The sequence below is a fragment of the Lepisosteus platostomus genome, chromosome 11, assembly GCF_059453375.1.
Source record: "Lepisosteus platostomus isolate fLepPlt1 chromosome 11, fLepPlt1.hap1, whole genome shotgun sequence".
NCBI classification, from domain to species: Eukaryota; Metazoa; Chordata; class Actinopteri; order Semionotiformes; family Lepisosteidae; genus Lepisosteus; species Lepisosteus platostomus.
The window spans coordinates 31,153,972-31,177,134 of NC_142621.1; the positions used below are offsets into that span (position 1 = coordinate 31,153,972).

The 23,163-nt window shown below is 40.2% G+C and overlaps 1 protein-coding gene across 4 annotated transcripts in view; it reads left to right on the forward strand.

The window, feature by feature from the left end:
* Nucleotides 1-23,163, forward strand: part of patj (PATJ crumbs cell polarity complex component) — a 223,598-nt gene that overhangs the window by 3,707 nt on the left and 196,728 nt on the right. For all 4 annotated transcript variants that reach the window (XM_088599125.1, XM_088599129.1, XM_088599126.1 and 1 more), the window contains exons 4-11: nucleotides 2,369-2,560; nucleotides 3,252-3,391; nucleotides 5,458-5,644; nucleotides 13,344-13,472; nucleotides 15,708-15,944; nucleotides 17,116-17,218; nucleotides 18,472-18,560; nucleotides 19,602-19,743. In XM_088599125.1, coding sequence (XP_088455251.1) covers nucleotides 2,369-2,560; nucleotides 3,252-3,391; nucleotides 5,458-5,644; nucleotides 13,344-13,472; nucleotides 15,708-15,944; nucleotides 17,116-17,218; nucleotides 18,472-18,560; nucleotides 19,602-19,743 — 1,219 coding nt within the window. The remainder of the gene's footprint in view (nucleotides 1-2,368; nucleotides 2,561-3,251; nucleotides 3,392-5,457; nucleotides 5,645-13,343; nucleotides 13,473-15,707; nucleotides 15,945-17,115; nucleotides 17,219-18,471; nucleotides 18,561-19,601; nucleotides 19,744-23,163) is intronic.

The window sequence follows — 23,163 nt, forward strand, 5'->3', positions numbered from 1 at the left end:
ATGTAAGTTTTTAAAATCCTGAAAGAGTTTTGCAAAGCTAGCCCAAAGATACACTTCTGAACACAGAAATATCAGCGTAAGGATAAAAATGGAAGCAAAGAAAATGCATATTTAAAACTGAAAACAGGAGGCTCTTCTTTACAGACAGGGTTGTTTTTTTTTTTTTTTTTGGAACATGCCACAGAGAAATTTAGCAATTTGCAGATTTCATGGAATGTTTTGGTCAAAAAGCAACCAGATGATCAAGATGAGCAAAGTGTCTTTCCCTGAGTTAGAACTTTTCTTATGTGATGATAGCTACTACTTTGTCATTGTAAACTAAGTTTTTTTAAAGTGAGTTTCCATGTACAGGAATGTATCCAGTAGTTGTGGGTTTGTTTGTGATGTATCATTAACTAGGCTGGTATCTGGTTCTACAGGCTTGGGTATCTGCCTCCCTTATACTGATGGCACGGCCTGTGTAGTCAGTCTCAGCTGAATATGTAGCATGTTTAACAGACATATTTAACAGATCTTTTGCACAGAAAGTCCGTAGGTCATTAATACATTACTTGTTGGAGTTTCTGGCAGAGCTGGAGCATGATTTATTGGTTTTTTAAGCTGTGGCGATAAGAGCATTTTTAGTTTTCCTTCATTGAAGGTTAAACAAAACATGCCAAGTCAAATTCTTTTTCTTGCAATAATAGTCTAATTATCATTTGTAACCTTAATTTTACACTACTTGTACAGATTGTACTTTCCCCCAATAAGTCCTGTTGCGTATAAATCTGAGAAACTCATTTGATCCTATTAGTTCTGTTATGGGTCATAATTAATGTTTTCCCTAAGGTATTCTAAAACGTAGATGAACAATGCACTTGCTTTAAGGTAGTATATCCAGAAAAGATTGAGACCTCCAGAGAAGTAAATTTGTCCAGTTCTGCAGACAGCTAGACTATAACTGTAACAATGTGAATATAATCAAGGCATGAAGAACTCTCAGCCTTTCAGGTGCTCTTGCTTTGAATTTCCATGTGACGTTTTTGCTGCAGCATAAAGAAGGCTTGTCGGTCCAGTGATTAAGATGAAGATTCTCAGTTCTAAGCCTGGCTCTGCCTCTATCTTGCTATGTTGCCCATGGCAAATTATTTAACTTTCTAATGCTCTGTCCTTTGGATGAGATGTAAAGGTGAGATCCTGTTATACTTGATTCTGTACAGCCTCACTTCTGTGAGTCACTTTAGGGAAAAGCCTCTCATTGTAATGGCTAATGAATTATTATAATGCTTTTTTCGCAGGCCAGATTCAGAGATTAATGTAGCCTGCAGTAAGTGATTGTGATTACTGATGATGTTCTTATTCAAATATTGGGCCTGTTTCAAATGCCATTTGTGGGTAGTTTTTATACCATGTCAGCCAGTGACGTTTTCTGTTTTTTTTTCTGCCATGGTAAAGGAAGTAGAAAATGTATACAGTGGTTCAGAGCGGTTTATTTATGACAGTTTTTATTGCTTCACAAAAGAAGCTTTGAACATTTTATGAATTAAAGTTAACTGTTCATTTTTCATGCTACATTTCACTTCCATTTTCTATATTATTTTTTCCCCAAAATTCCTTGATGTAGGATTGAATGCTCCGAAACGTTGTCCCTCTATTAAGCGGTGGATGAAATTGGCTCCACTTAATTTTACCCTCTACCCTCTCTAAATTGCTCTCAGTTCTCAGAGGCTGTTTTTTATCCTGTTTTGTAGGCATGGTATTCTCACATTGAAGTGCAGCCCTTTCTGGGGTTCACAGCAGCAGCCACTGTGAGCCAGCTCAGAGCGTACGTGAGCGCAAGAGTAAAATATTTAGAAGACATTTATGCAATTTAATTTACCATGTATTGTATTCACACACTGCAGCATGCTGAGACTAACATCCCTTTTGGAACATGTCTTCAACAACATGGCTGAGTAGGTTGTTCCACGTTCTCACAAAACTTTATGCAAAGGAGTGCCTCCTCTTCCTGGTCTTAAACACATTTCCACATGATTTCCACTCACGGTTCATGTTCATTTCCACTGGGTTGGCTTTAGCAGTGCCCATGAGGGGAAAAACAACAGCACAATTTCTGCCGTGAACAGCTTGAATGCAACCTCTCCGTGATACGGACACGTTTGTATTTCTTAGATACAGTATATGACGTTGATGAAGTTCTAGCTAAGCAGCCTTTTGGTAGGAAAAAGGACAAACATAAATAGTAGTAAATATTTAGTTCCTAGTGTGCCTGACAAAATAACTGCCTGATGTGGACATAAATTGTCAGTCTTTTGGTTTCCACACAGACAGTTCCTCGGTGTTGTCTCATAGAGACAGAACAGGAATATATTGTCTCTCCTCTCCACAGCTGAATCGCCTGCCTCCAGGTACTTCTAGTGACTTTGAGTTTTCCAAGAAGGGCCAGTTGATTCTCAGTGCCGGTCAGCCTGTCGGGAGCGATTATGGATCAGAAAAGCCAACTTCTCCTTTTGGAAATGGATTTTCCACCCCCAGCCATTACTCTGAAGAGTTCTGGAAAAGGATCGAAGCAGCAGCAGAGGTGTTAATTCTTTCTTTGCTAACTCATCTTTAAATACTTAGCCTTGGGCATCCAAAATCCAGTTTGCTTTAGTTGCTTTTGCAGACATAATTAGAATTTGGTGTTCTTTGTTATTGTGGAATAGTTTCATGATGTTCAAATAAATGACTAAAAACAAAATAAACATGATATAAGTAATTGCCAGTAGTTCATTGGCATCATTTTGATTTAAGGGTTGTTGATTGGCTAATTGACAGGGGACTTGTACAGTTTATACTAATTTGCATACCTTTCTACTGTATATAGAATTTTTCATACTTTAGGTCGTGTAAAGTATATTAGTTTTTTTACTGTTTGTCTGCTCTTATCGGTATTGTAGTTTTTGTGTATTTTTATATATGATCTGTTATTTTGGAAGCTACTGAACTTGCAGATTCCCCCATTATCCAGGTCCTGTGTTATATCAAAACCTGGTTCCAACCATCATAAACCCCTGATCTCGATAGTTGCAATAAAGCCCTTCCAAACTCAAAGCTGGCATAAAGCAACACGTTTCAAATCTTCAGTTGGCAGCCAGGAATAAAATTTTGATGTAGTTCAGGCCCTAGGAATCATCCCTGAGAACTTACAGGCCTTTATCTGTTCATAAAGCATTTTTTATGCCCAGTGCTCTGAGTTTTGAAACACTTTGTTTTCTTTCTTCACGTCCTAGGGAAGAGAGGTTGAGCACATCAGCCTCCCGAAGCCTGTGTCTGGGGGCCTGGGCTTCAGTGTAGTGGGGCTGAAACGTGAGGATGTTGGGGAGCATTGCGTCTTCATCAAGCAAGTTCAGCCAGGCAGCATCGCCGATAGGTGAGTGTCGGCCTTGTTCAGCACAGAGGCTGTAGGCCTCTGCAGGTACTGGCCAGTTTACATTAAAAACTAAAAGCTGGTCTGAAGCTTTTACTGATGCTGTAAATCACTTCTCTGTAGTGCTGGCATCATTTACCTCACCTCCAAAAGCTATATTAAGTGGTCTGTATTCAGATGGATGTAATAGAAACAGACAATATAATTTCATCCACTGAAAGGAACTTGAATGTTGGTAATGTAAGGCTCCCATTGTGTTGTTAATGATTCAGAGGAAAAAATAAATAGAAGATTATAATGTGTCACAGATACACAAATTACCATAGACAGATCTCCTTTTGTATGTAGGTTTTATAATTAAGTGAAACATATGCACAATGTTTGACAACTTTGAGCTGACTGAGAAAGCAGCATCAGGGATTCAGTTTTCAAGAAATGTCAAAAGAAAGGGAGGTCACTTGCTTAAGTAGTAGGTTGGATGTTGTCATAAATCTTTGTGCTTTCAAAAGTATAGGTGTTTAAGTGACATAGATTTAGTTCCTCTGTTTCTAGTTAACTGTTTCTTTTCTGTATATTATTGGATTGCCTTTTGCTTTATTTTCAAGAGGTCGTATGTCACACACTTCTGAATTGGCCCTTTGACCCCATCCAGAGTAACAACAGAATAAATTATGGCAATACATACATTGTGGCAATAAAGTATTCTGGTCCTGCCCGAGTTTAATGTGTGATGGGTCGCTGAATTATTACCATGTCTGTGCTGGAAACTGGTGTCATTGGGAAGATAAAAAACAAAGAAAAGTTGGTCTTCATAGAGGTGTCAGCAGGGCTCCATCTTTGTAAAAGAGGCAGCATCTGAAAAGGCAGAAGCTATTAAATTAGTTCAGTTAAGACAGTAATGAGCTGATCTGGAATGAAAACCTGCAGATAATAATAATAATAATAATTGCTTACACTTATATAGCGCTTTTCTGGACACTCCACTCAAAGTGCTTTACAGGTAATGGGGACTCCCCTCCACCACCACCAGATGCCCTGCCCCTCTGCGTTGAACACTCTTCTCATAAGCCATTGAAAGGAGTGATATGAAGATCCCTGCCCTTGCATAGATTCAAACACAAAATGATGTAGCATGCAAGTTTCCACAAAGCCACCCCCCTGCTTTTCTGGTTGTGGTTATTTAGGCTTCTGAAATAAAATCTGTGTAGCTGAGAGTCCTACATTATTCCAACATTTGCTAGTGTATTTTGTGGATGGCTTTAAATACTCCCTGTATGGCATCATTTATGAGTAACAATGTGAAAACAACACAGTGGTCTGGAGGTGAGTGCACATCTTGAGTCCTGGGACTCCATGGGAATCATTCTGTGTGGAGTTTGCATGTTGCATGTGCTCCCCATCCGTTCTGTGATCATGGGATGTTCTCTGGGCACTCTAGTTTACACCCACATGTCCAGAGACATTCTGGCTGGCTTTAATTGGTGTCTCCAGATTGTTTCTGTTAATGAAGCGTTTGTGAGCTCTGTGATGGACACGTCCTGTTTAGGTAGTAGTGCCCTGTGCTTCAGGGATAAAGGCTCTGTGCTGCCGTTACCTGGAATATGTGCCTTTCTACTAATGTGTAGATGAATGGAGAAAATAGGAACACAGCTAACATGCATGCAGCATTTTAAAAGCTAATCTAAAAGGTAATCTTTGCACAATAGATGAAGTGATCACCTTAAAAATATTATAAATACTTTTATGTAAATAATCATTTCCTTCCTTGTGAGAATAAGTAGATTTGGATACTTTCATGAAAAGTACTTATTAAAGTGTATAAAGGTGCATTCTTATAAGAAATGGCCAAACTATTTTTAGTACTGGATCTTTAATCCAAGATAAATATTTTAAACTCTAAATATTGAATCGAAAACATTGTAATAAGAATAACCTCAAACTTAAATGCATATTTTTTCAAGGCCTTGCTCATGATTTTCTCATTTAGCTCTCTGATCATTTCAAGCTCTTTTGCACGGTTTGACAAGGCGCTGGAGGAAAAGGAATAAATCTACGGTGTCTGATTGCAGGGATGGGAGGCTGAAGGAGAACGATCAGGTCCTGGCCATTAACGGCACCCCCCTGGACCAGAACATCAGTTACCAGCAGGCCACGGCTCTGCTGCAGCAGTGTGCGGGCACCATGCAGCTCGTGGTGGCCAAGGAGCCAGCCAGGAGCCATGGAGGAGATCCGCACTTCATGGAGCACACTCAGAGAGTAAGAAGTCACAATATTTTTATAGTATAGCATGCAAGGAGCTCATACATCTAATGAAATAAGATGATAAACTCCTCTTGCATAGCAGTGAGATCCACCAGGCTTTAACAAGGTGTGGTCTCTTACGTAAGGCAACATTAAATGCATGATATTTCAGGCTTGTTTACATTTGCAAAGATAGAGGTGTGATATTGTGATTTTAACAGGATTGCTTTCCTGTCAGATCATTAGTGCATATGATCTGGGAAGGATCAAACTGCAATGCAATAGGAATCTAGTTCATTATTTGTATCGGGATCTAGCGCTTATAGTAATCATCTTTGAGGTAATTGATGAGAGTAGTATTACCATCTTGTATCGTGATCCCAGAAGCCTAAGCAAGGCTGGGCCAGGTCAGGGTCAGTACTAGGATGTGTGACCTTTAAGGAAAACCAGGTTGTTGCTGTAAGCAGGGTTAGTGGACCAGTAAGTGACGCTCTTTCTTCCTTACCAGAATTTCCAAAACTAATGCTGGTTGTTTCTGGGGACAAATATGAAGATAAGACGTTATTCAGTGTAACCTGACTACATTAAAGATCATTAAAGATCCTATGGCACCGTTCTTATGAACAGGGGTGTGAACCCCAGTGTTGTGGCTAAATTCTGCATCAAATTTGTGTAATCTGTAATTTACTCCTTACAAGTAGGTCTAGTAATTTCTCACTTCTCCACTTGATCTGCTGTGTACTGCTGTTTAACCCGGTGCGTGATGCAGTGGTGGATGAGCTGAGTCCCATCCTGACTGTAAAACACTTTTGGATGTTTTGGGATGTAAAGTTCTATCTAAACACTGTACAAGGAATTATGTTTGATCAATAAAAAATTGATCTGTTTTCTGCTGTGAAGGCAATTAAAAAATCCGGTGAACGTGCCTTGGCAGCTATATGGCATACAAAATTGAATCGAAATGTAACGTGAATATGTTAGAGAAGTATCAAAAGAATTTGCTTATTTTTCTTGACTGAAGTTGGCACAGTGGTTAGGACTGTGGCCTTGTACCGCTGGGGTATCCATGTTAGCGCTTGCAGCGCTAGGATACGACCTGCGTGGAGTTTGCATGTTCTCCCTGTGTTCACGGGGGTTACCTCTGAGTGCTCCAGTATCCTTACACAGCCCAAAGACATACTGGAAGGTTAATTGGCTTCTGGGAAAATTGGCCCTGGTGTGAGTGTGTGTGTTTTTATGTCATCCTGTCCAGGGTGTACCCTGCCTTGTGCCAGTTGCTTGTGGGGATAGACTACTATCTATCACGAATAAGCCTGTTAGTAGTAAACCTGAATTTTAGACATAATGGGATCAGATAAGTGTGTACTGTTGTTACAGTAACTCTTTACAGCCAGATCCTTTATGAGTAGATCACCTGAAATCTGCAATATTGTCTTATGATTTATTCCATACAGCAGAATTTATTTTATTTCAAAACTGAAAACAAACATGAGGTTATGTTCTGCCCAGACAGTTCTGTAAATTCCCTTGCAGAAATGGTAAGTCGTACGTATTTCGAATTATTTTTTCAAATGTAATAGTGGGCCTTTAAAGTGGCTCCGTCGTGAAAGACCTGACTTAGAGAACAAGCTGGTTTCTACACTCCCAAGAATGCTGGGCTGAATTCTAGGAGGTGGCTGAACACCACAGGGCATAGCTGGACCGAAGATGGCTAGTCTTTCCAGGGCTTGGCAAACAGCAGTAACCCCCGTGACTTGTGAAGCGGTTCTGAGCTTACAGCACTACACATTGTAGCTGATGCTCTGGCTGTGTGATCGGTGCTGTGTGAAGAGAAGCAGAGGCCCCTCATGTGCATGTTTCGGGAGAAGCTTACACACTATCACTATGAATGCTGGAACTGTGAGCCGTGTATATCCGCTGTTAGTAATGTCAGACTGGGGCTGGCGCAGGAAAAATAACAAGCAGTTCCGGAAACAGAAACCATTCCAGAAAACAATCTTGTTAATTCGAAATGTGCCTCTTGCCACAGATTCATGCTGTGTTTTTGTTTTCGACAGTTTCCATTCCTGGTGAGGTGAGGTTTTATGGGCTTGTGTAAAGGAGAGCTCTGGCTTCTGTTAATATGGTATGGCCTTTCTCTCACAGAAAGCCAAGCCCTCTCATACGGGGAACAGTTCCACACGGTGCACAGTCACAGTTACAGTGTAATAAGATTCACAAATCGCTCCCCGAAACTACCCCCCTTACTTCTAGGAACAACGAGGAAAACAAGCCCTTTACACAGAAGCATATGTCACTCATTGAAGTGAAGGGGTCAAAAAGGCTCTCTCTTCACAGAAAGCAAGATTTTCTCACTCCGCTGGGAACTGAACATCTCCCAGATACAAACCACAGCCCCTCCCCCATGCCATCATTTTTTCAGATACCATTTTATTATGGAAAGCTGCAAAAATATTTGTCTATTTAAATCGCAGCTCTTCATGGACCGCAGGGAGTGCCCCGTGGCGAAAAGTGCAGGTTTCTCAGATCACTACATCTGGGCTCTTTCCTGACATGCCAAGTACGTCTGATGGTTTTGCAGGACGTGGCCTCAAACCCTCAACAAATATCTTGAATCGTAATTATAGAGCACAGAAATATTCGACGCATTTTGCGTGTGGTACTTTGCTTGAGACACCTATCCTATGAGGAATAATCAGACTGTTAGATTGCCGTTCCCAGCTGAGCAGTGTTCTCGGAAAAAGAACATCTTGTTGAATTACTGTTATACTCAGGAGATGGCTTTCTAGTTAACAGCTTTTGATTTTGGAGAGGAGGATGTTGTGTATAGGAATTCCCAGATAATTATTTTACAGGCTGGGGTGTGAGTGAAGAAAAAAAGAATCTGCTCAAAATTCAAGTTTTTCTAAACATATTTTAATCAGCTTCAGACAGGATAGTGTACAGTATGTGTTTGGAGCCACGCTCCTAATTTCTGTCACTGTTTTTCCCTCATAGTAAGACTTCCGTGTTCATAAACAGTATTGATTTTCTCAAAGAAAATAAAAAAATTGGCACGTCCAACAAAATAACTTTTTTTGTGGAGGGGGGGTCGGTTTGTGAATTGCCAAATTAACTGAACTTGGCAGGGTATGCTTAATCCAACTGTTTCAGTTAAAGAGTACAAACAGAAATAAGTAACAAACAGTTTCTTAACTCAGAATAGCTTTTTAGCTTTTCTCAAAAAAGGTGAATCACTCTAGGGATAACATTTTGCCTCCTGGGGGACCAATATAACCCGTCGCATTTTACCTTATTATGCCGAAGGGAAAAGAAGCAAAGGAAGAATCACATCATATACAAAGTCTTGAGGAACTTTAGTTACTGTAGTTGACCTCTTTACTCAATCTTGATAATTGCATTACATATACTATTCACCAAAACCAATATAGCTAGACATCAATGATTTTAACACGTTTTATTGCAGTACAAATTATGTGCTTAGAAATTGGGTATTTTATGGATGACTGGGTTAGAACCTTTTCTGGGCTCACATATCACTTGCTGAGGCTTGAAGTATATCGCATGTAATGATGTGTTGTTTATAGCAGGAGGCTCAAAAACACGGGCTGAGGGCTGTTACTGGCCTGAGCAAATCCACAGTTCAGACCCGTGCATGGCCTAGTAATCGCAGCAAGCACTATTATAGCGTTGCGATGTAATTCTTGACTGTACTGTGTCCATCTGTCCACTAGATGTCAGTCTTAGAAATGTAGGCCTCTTCTGAAGTATCGATATTCAGATAGAATTTAGTGGAACACGTTTAGACATCTCATGATATCAACAACAGTGGTAGAAGTAGTGACCTGTGCCCAAATGAGGGATTATTGACATATTTTTTGTATAATGGACTGGCAAAAACTGGAAGTTACAGAAAGGGAAGTACATAAGAATGCTTACAAAGGAGAGGATGATGTTTGTCTTGCTTAGCCCATTTGGTAGTTAGTAGTTCATTGATCAAAGGATCTCATCCAGGTGTTTCTTGAAGTTCAACTTCAACACCAAAGCTGGGTAGGTTGTTGCATTCTCCTGCAATGCTTTTGGTAAAGATGCATCTCCTATGTGTTTGTTTATTTGTGAGTGTATCTCCTATTGTTTATGTATTCCCAAAATTGCTGAGATTGTAGGGCCCAATAGGAAAGCTGTTTTCAGCCATATCAGTCTCCAAACAAGGCTGCTATCTGCAGACTTGGCCTCTCTAAAGATACTGATGAGCAGCTCATTGAGAGAAGCAGAGCTGTGTGTGCTTTGCGCGTCTCTATTGATGCGAGTACCAATTTGGCAGAAAGTGCACAGTTTGCTATATTTGTGAGAGGTGATGATGAAAGCTATGCTTTTTTCTGCTAAGTTTTATCTACAGTGTGTGGTGGAGCAACAGTGAGTGAAATATTCTTGGAGTTGATTAACTTTGTCCCTGTACATGTTTAGCCACCAAATGTTGAACAGATTCAATCCAAAATTTAAGAATTATTTTTGCAGCGCTTACACAGACTGTTACATTGCATTAAAACATGTATTGAATCATCTTTAAGTAGAAATACGCAGGGATTGGGTCTCAGCTCACACTGAAAAATCAGCACTTAAGCCACTGTAGTCATTACAAAATGTTGTAAACATTGAACAGTCCCGAAACAAGAACCAAAATAACAAGGTCTCTCTCTATACATTATAGATGTGTGTGTAGTAATGCTGTTTTAAAGAAATTCTTTGAACTTATAACAGAAGTGAATCATTTCATGGAGGAGAATAAAATGCCTGTATCAGAATCTGAAGGTCAGAAAAAGACAAACAAACTCAACATTCTTAACTTGAAACCTCAAGGTCAAAGCCAGCTGGTGACTGAAATGTATGACAATGTAAGAGCATTCATAACAAAATTAAAACTGGAAAAATCAGATTTCCCTAGATAATCTGGCTGGTGTCCCTGCATGTCAGTTACTTATGGGGGAGCTTGACTCTCAAATTAAGTTCAGTGGTGCTGAATGCTCTACGAGCTTGACGTGTTGCAGGAGTATTTTATATACTTCTTTCAGAGAGCTTTGATATGTTTGCTTATCCACTTACTTTTGACGTGGATAAACTTGCACCAGGCAAGACTGTCACAATTTTGCCATCACAAATCTTTGCAGGACCTTTACTAAAGCCATGTCCATGTTTGGGAATTCATGTTTGGAACACATTTTTTCCCTCACAGTGAACACAACATCAAAATGCCAGACATGACGGATGCACAACTTTCAGTAATCTTCAATGTCTCAACTGCTTTGTTCTTGAAGTGCCACATTAACAACCTAACAGAATAAAGGCGTTGCCAGGTGTCTGTCAAACACGGGTGGCCCACAGAAATTGCTTAGAGTTTTTTTTTAATCTGTGAAACCTCTCATCAGTGACACCTGGAGAACTTGAAGATACTGGCCTTAAGGTCACATGAGACTCCTGGTTTACAGTCTTCATGTGCAGTTATGCCTTCTGAGGTGGTTTGTCATCTTTTGTGTTCATGTTTAGATTAGTAAAGGAATACAAGAAAGTGTTGTATGTCTCAATCTTAGTGGTCACTACTGTAAAACAGAAACCAAAAGTATTTTTCACTGTGTGTAGAAGGGAAATTGGAGAAAAGTACTATGATCACACATGAGTTATGGAAATTTCTTCAGAACAGTGCCTTTCCACAATCCCATTCAAGGAGTCCAGCAAACCATGGAAACACCCCCTGGGTTTTGTAAGGATAGTGACAGCACCATTCTGAGGCATACAGTATGTAAGAAGAACCCATGATCTTTGATCTTTTGACCCTTGCCTTAAAACCAGACACACCTGTTAGAATGGCTATCATTTGGCTCATGTTTGTTACTCTGATGAGACAAGATCTGAACCTTGCTGAGTATCACTGGGAAATCATGGATTGTGTTCTGTAAGGCTATCTCAATCCTCAGAAGATGCTAAGACTGGGCTGCATAGACTGCCACAAGCCACGCTCAGATTGGCACTGTCAAAGTATCTATTCCACATGGTCATTGCTGCAAGGGCCTGTCATATCTGAAGCTAGCATCTATACCTGACTTTCTGCAGGCAAGAGTGCATGAAAGCAAAGGGTGTATTTACTGTTATTTCAGTTGTCATTATAGTAAGTAAATGTTCCTGAAAATCCTCTTGATAGGTAAATTTGCGGTTGGTAATCTTAAGGCCTTCTGGCAAAAATAGCATTAGGAGAACTGAAGTCATGATTCCACCTGTTAAAATCCCTCATTTTTTTCAGTTATAATAAGGTAAAACAATAACATCAGAGTAAATGTAGATCAGGTCATGTGGCGTGTACTTATGATCCACATACTGTTTGAGAGCTTAAATGACATTTCTGTTCCACATCTTACGCCGGCACATTGATTGAATTGTAAATTCATTAACGCCAAATAACCGACCAACAGCACTTTTACTTAGTCCTTCATACAACTTATCAAGCACTTTAATTTTTCTTTCAAGCAGATCATGGATCTAGGTCACTTAGCAATGATGGCCTCTTCATCCTTTCTCATACGCTTAGGAGCCATGTTAATAAAAATTGCGGTTATCTCTACTGCCAGTGGTGGGTGACTGAGAAAGGCTGAGATCAGACCATGTGGTAGCTCTCACTTCTCTTCTTCTTGTAAAAAGAACTCTCCCACCAGCAAGCATCGGAACTCGCAGATCTTTCTACTTTTTGGATGCTCAAGATCTGGGGGATTGCGAAAGGCGCAATGGGATACAGAAAATCTAAAGTGCATAAATTACATTTGCATTTAACAAAGGATAACTGTACTTGTAATTGATTGCATTACTATGGATCACTAATAAAAAGGATGCGCAATAAAGAAAAAAAAACAATATAGACGATTTTATGGCCAAACGCATGAAATATAGGAGAGGGAATACAATACATCAAGATGAGACAACTAATTAGTGTAACAGAACCTACAAGCTATCTTTTAATAAAACCCAACAGGCGTTGATGTTTCGGTATGTATTAAGGACTTTAATGGTGCAGTAAAGTGGTTCCCAGATCTCTGGCACCTCTGCGTTAGTAAAGTTCTGTTTGTCTTTCTGTTTGTTCTTTTTTACACTACTCTAAATCATTAGGCACAAATTAATTTCACATTGAGGCCATGTGTTAAGGGTAGTTGCTTTGGTTAACAGCCTGTCCTGATGGTTGTAAGCTGTTAAACACAGATTGTGGCAGCTGAGTTCAGATAATCTCTTCTTCAGTCATTTTCCCCTTTATAGAATAGACTGCTATGTCCTAATGTCAGGCAAATCTGAATGAAACAAGTACAAGAATGTATGTTTTGGGGAACGGTTTTGATGATGACTGAGGGGATTAGCACTTAAGGGTGAGGAATGGCTCTAAGAAATTGCATTGATTTATGAGCTCTCCATGGGAGGGAAGGAAAAAAAATGCTTCTCCTGGCCCAGGAGAAAAGGAATTTTACACACAGCTGTTATTTCAAGTTTTAATTATTGGTCTTAATCACATTCAAAGTTTTTTTTTTTTAATTAAAATATGATAATTGTAGAAGAGCAATGGTGTGACAATTGTGTTTGTACAGAAAAGAATCGCTGAACAAACTCTTCACGGTCAACCATGCTTTCACTCATGGGGGTTCCCGAGCAAATGGTTGTACGTGCTGTGTCTCTGTCACAGGTTGAGTGGGGGCATGTGGAGGAGCTCGAGCTGGTGAATGATGGGTCTGGCCTGGGATTTGGAATCGTGGGAGCCAAGGCCACCGGAGTGGTGGTCAGGACCCTCATTCCTGGAAGTGTGGCTGATCGGGTGAGTCCTGTCTTCTGGCGACGACGCACAGAACTCCTTAGCACAAATGCTTGGTAAAAGGGCTAGTCACAGAACATTATACTGCTGGGAACGTCTTCCTTGGCAGGGATAAACCATGCATAATTATTTTGTCTAATTTAAATTTCATTTCTTTGAAATGTAATAACACCAAAATTATCCTCAATACATTCTCATCTCTATTTCTTCTAAGTGAGGTGCTTAGCATGTTGGAATTATTCTGGGCACTCATTCATTTACAGAAGTCTCCTGAGATCACATACAGTGCATGCAGTATTTTATCACAGGTGTAAAACATTAAGACTGGTTACAAAGAAGCTATTAGACAACACAAGTTTTCCTGTTACTTGTTCATATCTTTAGAAGGTTTGGTATCCAGGTATGTCTAAAAAGGAGAAATCTTCCACATTTGTCCTGGAAGGGTAATCACTGAAGTATCCAATATGATGGAAGATTCACTTTACATGTTATCCATTGTTCTAAACATACAAAATGGAGTCAATTTTTTTATTCAGCTACCTCCAGACGCACAACATTATTATCTTTTTCAAGACACTGATTAGCCTAGTGCTAGTGGCAGTAATTGCTGATATCTCCAGGGCTGCGGAGTTGTGGAGGAAGTTTAAGGCATCTACAGTGAGCATGTACAGTATACCATGGGTATGAGGAAGGGGCTGATCTTGCTTAAAGATAAGGTCACACTGAGTAGGATTCAAAACTTTCACTTCAAAACTGAAAACGTGGGATGCGTGGAATAAAACAGTACCATGTACCTGTAAAGACCCACAGTGAGCGGGAGCTGTGCTAACAATGTTGAGACCGATCCCCAGGGTCAAAGTCAAATAATATTAGCTGAAATAGTAACAAACATACTGTACCTTCCTGGGTAAGTTAGGTATAGTTTTGACAGCCTGCAGTACTCTGCACTACTTACTTGGTGGAAGCTGTTTTTAATGAAGCTGAATCAGTGTTTTTAAAACAAATGAAGACAAAACAAGTAGGATTAAATTTGTCGTTTTATGGCTGTTTTGCACAGGGACATGCTGCTTGATTCTTATAAAATCCATTCGATGGTAGAAGCATCTTTTTTTTAACCTTTTTTACCCGGAGTCTCTGGTAAAAAGCATGTTCTGATGGACCCCTCCTGGTTCCCATTGAGCCTTTCAAAGCCAGAAACAAAATGCTTCTTGTTTAATAGCACAGTGCAGAGTTTTACACATCAGTGGACCTCATGCTCCAAAAAAGCTGTCCGAATTGAGGCTTTGTTACTGCTGACATTTTCATTTTAATTGTTTCATAATGGTGTTCTGGCTCCACAAAGCACTTGGTCTTCAAAACACCCCTGCAGTACAACTGATGCAAACATAGAAGGCGTTGTGCATTGTGTTTGTTCTTTTTTTCATGCAGCTTGCGTTCTCTTCCTCATACTTGAACTTGTCAGTGCAGTAGCGGTAGAATAATTTACCAGCCCAACAGACCTGCATGCAAATCTACCTGAAGTCAAGTGAGCATGACCAGCTCAGACTAATGTCTGGAGACTTCTGGTTGTAAAGAGTCCTTTCCTTCATTCACACATCATGGAAAAGTGGAAATGAGTTTTTTAACACCCTGCTATTTTCATATTGTATATGCCGATTTCTGCTTGGTTTTAAGACATGGTATAATGAATGTTCAAGTAATCTGCAAAGATATACGTACTGTATGATTTATACCAGAGTTTTTATTGGCAGACAATATTTAATGCACTGAATAACCTTGTTTCAGATGCAACAGGAATTGACTAGAAATACACACTTACAATGTCAATAATGATAGAAAGATTTACACTGTTGACATTATGCAGTGCATCATTTGTGTGTTCAGATTGTATTCATGGACATCATTTTGTGCTTCTAAGCAAAGGGGAATTTCAGTATTCAAATCGGAGGTGGTCAGATACGAGATTATCTCCTGGTCATTTCCAGTGCAGGATTTCTCCAGCCTGTTACAACTGCAGTTTTCCTTTAGTTACACACGTAAAGAGATCTAATGAACGGTGTGGGATTGGTTATGAAGGGAAGGTGGCTCATGTAGGAAGATATCTTTGTATTTAAATTGAGAGAATAGGTGAAGTTCACTTATTAAGTCGCAGATAGTGTGCAGTCGAAGGAGAAAGGAAATGCCGGTCTGGAGATTGTGCAGCTCGCGCTCCCTGTTAAGCCATGCTGCGTGTTTCAGGACGGGAGGCTTCGCACAGGAGATCACATCCTGGCCATCGGGGGCACGGATGTCCAGGGTCTGTCCAGCGACCAGGTGGTGAAGGTGCTGCAGAGCTGTGGCAGCCGGGTGCAGATGGTCGTGGCCAGGGACCCCCTGGGCGATGCGCGCCCCAAACCCCCGGCCCCTGCGGCCGCACCCGTGTCTGCCCTTCCGCCCATCCCGCCCCGCGGGCAGGGCGAGCCAGACGCCCAGCAGGTAAGGCGGTGTTGGACAGAGCTGGGCTCCCCGGCCGCGTGCGGAGGTGTCTGACAGATCGTTGGCCTGGGCAGCGAACTGTGCATCGGCGGTGACAGCAGGAGCTCAGTTTGGCTGGCTCATCTAGAGGACGGATGTGTCATAACGTTACTATGCTCAAGATGACACACTATGCGCATGACATAGCAGGGGCCAGAATCAGGGTGACCTCCTGGTTACGCCATCTTCTCCTTCATCACACCACCTGGCACCCTGATTTCCTGTCTTATTCTATTTAAAATGTCGTGTGCTGGACTGTTTGCCTTTGAAGCTTTGAGCGATGCACAAACTCCACTGCTGTTGAGTGCTCTCGTGAGCTAATCCCCTCACATGAAGGCACTTGGCTTGAGAAATATAATTAGTGATCATATTTATACTTCTGTCTTCGATAGCCTACTTTGAAAAATTTTACATTCATTGCTCAATGAAACATGCTACTCTTTGTTTATCTACAGATTCTTATCTTGTGTGGTTGTTTATATTACTAGTCTCCAATTTTCTGTGATATTTCTCTCAGTTGTAGTTTGCATGCATGAGAAAGAACATCTCTGTAACAAGTAATAGGCTTATTCCATGCTGAAAAGAGGAGAAAGCAAATGCAATGTTTCGGCCTGTTGTTGTGTTTTCTTTCTTCGCTTTTCAGCATGGGATAAGCCTATTTACTTGTTTCTTTGCAGCCCATGCACACTGACGCATATACCCACCTGAACTATCTCTGTAACAGTGTATTTCAGAGTTTGCTTAGCTATGAAAGGTGTGCTTGAATCTTGGTCTAAGCAATGTGGAAAAATGAAGGCCTCAGAGCAAAGGGACTCTTTCGGTGTACAAACTGAGTGCTGTAGTGCTGAACGCTGATGGGCTTGGGTGTGTTTAATTCATCACAGCAGTGGCCCCTGTAACTCACCAGCCACACATGAATGTGTGAATGGGAAGCAGATGGCTCTGACCACGATCACATGATAGACCATGGACAATTGCTTACTTTTGCTTGCATTTCTTAATTGGAGTGTAGCATAAAAAATAATTAACTACTAGAAAGTTAAGAGAGTTTGTGAAACTGCTTTTACCCCCTTGGAACTCTGTAGAATGTCTTTCCCTGTGTGCTTTTGATTTTCACCTCTCGGCCTCACAGTTGAACCTTGAGGGTTATGAGATCCATGACGTTCCCCTGCAGAAGAAGGAGGGCCAGAGCCTGGGCATCTCCATCGTTGAGCACACTGGGAGAGCCGGTGAAGGTAAAGGTTTTGTGCTCCGCTTTCTTGCCGTTGAGTGTTTTTCCTTCATTTGCCTTTATTGTTAGTGTTTCGAAAACCCTTGGCAATGTTAAGTTTGAAACGTTTTTTCTCAGTTGGAAGTCCTTAAATAAAGAAATTGGTTTGCCAAATAATTAGAGACAGAACAAGAAAGAAAAAATGTTTCTTACAAAACAAGCTCCCCACCTCATTTGACGTAGTCTGAGCATGCATCTCTTCTGTGGTGAGAGGTAGCTGAAACAAAGTCCTTGGGTGCCCAGGAAAACAGTGATACATAGAATACTGGCCCTGTTTTTCTAGTACTGTTAGGCTGAGGCCTGATTAATTTGTTCATCTGTGCACTGTGTGGCCTGCAGTCAGTAAACAAAGCTAAGACCACATTCTTCACAGACAGGTGAGATTTGCCTTTGTCTGCAAGTTACTGCCTGCACTACTGTTACCCTCACAGTATGGTTGGATGGTTGGTTAGTCATTGAGTAGTAGAGCACACCAATTGTTTGAGTACATTATCACATTTATGTGACAGCTGTTTGTGACAGGCCTTTCTTAATTGATCGATTTAATCAATTACCATACCAGGATTTCATTGGATCAGGTTTAGAATCAGTTAACTTGTAGCTTCTGTGATCACACTGCTGTATTATTAAAAGGACATGAGGCCAGGTGAGTATTATAAGCATAGTGATGTCACTATGACATGTTCATTATATTTGATGAGCCCTGTATAGTTACAGTACCCTATACTATCATGAGACCCTATTTCTATGGTGTTAAAAGTACAATGCTATAAAGGTGTCACAGGCTAACACCTGGCCTGTTTCTAAAGCTGTGGTGACAAGCTCCACATGCCTAATGAAAATTGTTGGCTGCCTAATAATCTCTTCATTTCAATGACCTTGCATATGGCACAATGACCAATTTACTACTGTGAAATTGATGCAACCCCTTATATGAACCAAGCTGGAAGTCACTATAGCAACCCTGCTGGTGCAGGAGAGGACATGTTGTGACAACTCATTAGAAGATTCCTCTATTCCGTGTTGTGCACTGTAAGCACAGCCAAGACCATGTGTCCCCATTTCCTCTCTCTGCAGGTGCCTCAGTCCTGCTAGCTGATTCTCTGACCTCTTGTGCCACAGTGGCTTCTCATGTGCAGTTGGGACCAGGGGTGTCAAGGTGTCAAGGGGTGTGGCTGTCCTAATACAGTGACTAACTGCAGTTCATTCTTCTCGCAGAGTCTCCAGGGATATTTGTGAAAACTGTGATACCAGGCAGTGCTGCGGAGCAAAGCGGACAAATCCAAGTCCATGACAAGATTGTTGCGGTGAGTGTGTGCATTCCTTAATCAATTTTTAATTAGCTTCTCTGTTAACCCTGTAGGTTTAAAATCAGTAGAGAATGTCTTATCGGTTTGAGTCAATTGATAAGGAAGCTGAGAAAACTCTTACTGACTCTTACTGAAATAATGTATTTAGTTTTTACTTATTCCGAACACCACATTTTCTGTTTTCACTAAGGTCAGAGAAGGGTCAGATGTGTTTTCTTAAATATATTGTAGGTATTTTCTAAACTGTGGAAGCTTGTGGGTTATGTAACGTTTTTTTGGATTTTGAAACATTATTATTCAGTTTATTTTCATACAGCATGTTTTACTATATACAGTGATTTAAATATGGGCCATCAGTGTTATTAGTGACCCTCCTGGAGATAAGTGACCCTTTTTGCACTCATCCTTTTTGTAAATCAAAATCGGAAATACTATTCCACTACCTTTTTCAGCCAATGGTTTCCATTAGATGTACTGTAGTGTTGTAGGGCAGCATAAATATGAGCGTTCACACGGAAAAACTGCAATCTGTGGTCAACGGAGATCCAAAAGACATGCTCTCAGCATCAAGCTGGAACAAGCCAGTCCTATAAGTGCCTGTTATAGGCGGAAACCTTATTACTGCCCTTCCGGGCTTCTGCCTATACTGCTTGGAGCAAAACTAGCTAGATTGATTGTGCAAGTCCAGACAGCAGTGGGACTGGAGAATAATACATGTAGTGGATTTCTGTACAATACAAAGGTCAGCAGAGCCAGATCAGATTGAGGAAAGATTAAGGAGAGTGTAATAGAGTGGATCACTGTAATAAAATATCAAATGTATATTATAGTATGCATATATTAACCAGATCTTAAGATGATTCATGCTTTTTAATGACTAGTTTCCAATACGATAACAACAGTCAATTCCAATCATGTGTAGAGCAGTTGAAAGAGTCTAAGTCAGGTGTTGGAACGAACAGATCTGCCCTGGGCGGGGCAGTTCGCGGCAGACATGCTGGGGCTCTGATTCTGTGCCTGTGGCTGCTCTGACTGCAGATCGATGGCATAAATGTGCTCGGCTTCTCCAATCGCGAGGTGCTGGAGGTCATGAAGAGCACGGGGCGCACAGTGCACCTGACCGTGGCCAGGAAGAGGTCCTCGCAGAAGCACGTGCCTGTGGAGAGATCCCTGGATAAAGGTAAGGCTTCCTCATGGAGCTTTTATAATCATGAAAGAGCTGCACCACTTTTTGTCCTTCAAGGAGACTAGGAGCAGTGGGTGCTGGGTTCTTTATACAAAGTATTATACTGTAGCTGTTTGGGGCAAGCTATCTCAGCATGTTGAAGATGATTGGCTTCAGAAAGTATCATGATGGGTTCATTAACAAAGTCATCAGAAAACCAGCCTCCTCTGTCTTAAATTTTTATCATTTTCCATATTATAACAACTACAACCACCACAATATCCTTACACTTGTATAGCGCTCTGGACACTTTACTGAAAGCGCTTTGCAGGGAATGATGATAAGAATGATGTCAGGCTGGGAATGGTACAAACAGCAGCCATAGTGTGCCAGTATGTTCACCACACACCAGCTATCAGTATGAACAAGAACAGAGTGATGAAACCAGTTCATAGATGGGGGTTATTAGGAGGCCATGATTGGTAAAGACCAGGGGGAAATTTGGCCAGGACACTGGGCTTAACATCTCTACTCTTTTCGAGAAACACCCTGGGATTTTTAGTGACCATGAAGGACAGGATCTCGGTTTCATGTCTCATCCGAAGGCTGGCAACTAATTTTACAGTATAGTGTCTCTATCACTAAACTGGGGAATTAGGGCCCACAAAGACTGCAGGGTGAGTGCCCCCTACTGGTCCCACTCACACCACTTAGCTTAGCTTTCCAAGAAGGTATCCCATCCAGGTATGGGCCAGGTGCTCATCTGCTGAGCTTCAGTGGGAAGCCACTTGTGAGTTGCAGGGCAATCCAACACCTTGGATTTTTTATGCTGACCCTTTGCCATTTTATAGGCAACAGAAAAAATTTCTGCCATTCTTAAATACAGTGTGCACCATGAATTGAATGATGAGAAATCTGTTTTACCTCTTGTCAGTCTTTCGGTATATCCAGCACAATTTAAAATCAGGACATCCCTCCATCTGCCTCTTTTTGTTTGTTCCAGGACAGGTTTACTTTTTACTTCTTGTCTAAGTCACTTCTCACTTCATTAATTTAAGTGCACTTTTTTCCTGACTAAATATACGGCATTTTGGTATTTATAACAGTTCCAATAAAGTCTGCTGAAAGGGAAATGAGGATGCTTCACACAAAGCACAGTCCAAGACTGGAATGTAAATTAAAATTATTGCTTATGGTGTGAGTTTTGTTAATGTAGTGGTGTAGTTATTGGTGTTGGGGTACTGCCAGTCACTCACCTTTTGGAGCTAAAGACAAGGTCAATGTAGTTATTAAAACATAACTGGATGAGTCACATCAAAAAAATAAGCTTATCTCTACTGTGTGATTATTTTCTATATTATGTGCACCCTGGTGTTTCTGTGCTGTTTATATCTGAATTATATACAGTATGTTTAATGGTTATAATTTAATACAACCATTAACATTACATCACATTGAACCAACAAGGACAATTTATCACTTCAGGTATGGCAGTAACCTTGTTTTTCCACCTCATTGAAACTCACAAGGAAGCATTGAGTTTGTAATTTGTCATTGCCAGGTAGTTTGGAGTTTTGATTGAGTCGGCATCTCACTACACATTTTAATGTGGTTTTCTTTTCTAAAAAATACTTTTGCCAAATCTAGTATCAAAACGTTCACACACACAGGATGGGTTTTAGAAATTAGAATTTGAAACTCAAAGCACCAGGTGAGAAGCTTTACCACCGACTAGAAGTAGTCCAATTTATTAAAGATGCAACAGCATCAATACAAATTTGAACATGCTTTCATTTTCAGTCATAAGGCCAGTTGTAATGGTAGCGTGCAAGCTTTGAAATTGTTCACATCTCTCTGTAGGCCTAGTTCGAACCAGGCAGTCTAGTGAAACAGAAAATTGTTACCCAGAACTACCAACCTGAGTCCCAAACCTGCTGCTCTTGAAAATAAATATAACTCTAATGATCTTTCTTTCATGTACTTGACATTCTTTTCTGGTCTAGCCTGGCTGTGAAGGATACTTTTTCTGATGATCTTATTCCTGAACTAACCTGTAAAATCTGGATTACCTTCTTTATTATGTGTAAATCAGATTCCCAGCCTGAATCTTCCAGGTAATACCATGTCAAATCAGGTAGCTTTGTAAAACAGTCAGGTCAATAAACATTAAACTTCTGTGACTAATTCATAGGTTAACATACTGTATTCAGTTTTACCGTGCTCCTCTTTTTAAAGGTGTTCAGTATGAGGACACTCACAGTCAAAGGTCATGGTTAAGTGCTTTTTTATTAAAGTAATCAGCGTAGATATTCTGTTGCTTAATTGTACAAAACATCATAAGAACCATGTTTTCTGAAAATGATCCTGGGAGAGATTGATTTTAGTATAAGTGGATATGTTTCACACTTTGAACTGTGACTCAATGGTGGTATTTGGTCCAAAGCATCTCTTTGAAAGCTCTGTAGGTGTTTTTTGAAAAAAAAAAGTAAAAAGTATGCCTCAATTTATGAATGTAACTAATTCCTAACTGTTTGAGAGATGAAAGTGTGTAAACTGATCATGAAATTCTTATTTCTATACTGTATATATTAAACATTCTAATTCATTCTTGGGGTTTCGAAAATTACCTAGCAGATATCTGAATCGTCAGAATAAGGAAACTGCTTATATCCCTACTTGACCCTAACACAATAGTTAAGATGTATATACGCAACATAAAAGATAGATAAAAATTTAATATGTAAAAATTCTAAGACACATTGAGCAATTGCATTGTAGGAGGTCACACTATGAAGATGGCTCTTCCATTTGGCTGTGAGAGGCACACCTGCCTTGTAGTAAAAATCTCTAATGGGTATATTACTTTTTTTCCCTAAACAAGCAGGTTTGATGATTCAGTGCTGTTGTTACAGTACTTACCTCCATAAAATATTTAACAAGACAAATAGACCTAATAAAACGTGTAAAAATTCTAAGAATGCAGACTTACTGATGAATTGTTGTGGGAGGTCAGGATGGCATTTTCCATTTGGTTGCAAATAAAGTACCTTCATTGTTGTGAAAATCTCTTTGTAACTGCAAAAAAGTTATGAAATAGCTCGCTTTGTTATAGAATCATTTTTTAAACTCAGTGTTTATAAATTGAAAGATACAGTGGCTGTCAAAAGTATTCCCCACTCTTTTGTTACTTTTTGTTGTGTTTGAGTGTGGAATCATAATGTGTTTAGTTGGGAGTTTTTGCTATTAATTTACAGAGAACACTCTATAAACAGTGAAAACTAAATTCTACAGATCCTTCTAAATGATAAATATAACGGAAAATAACTGATTAAATAAGTATACAGTCCTTTTGAGTCAATATTTGGTAGAGGCACATTTGGCAAAAAAATACAGCCATGAGTCTTCTTAAATTCGTTTGTACCATTTTTGTATATT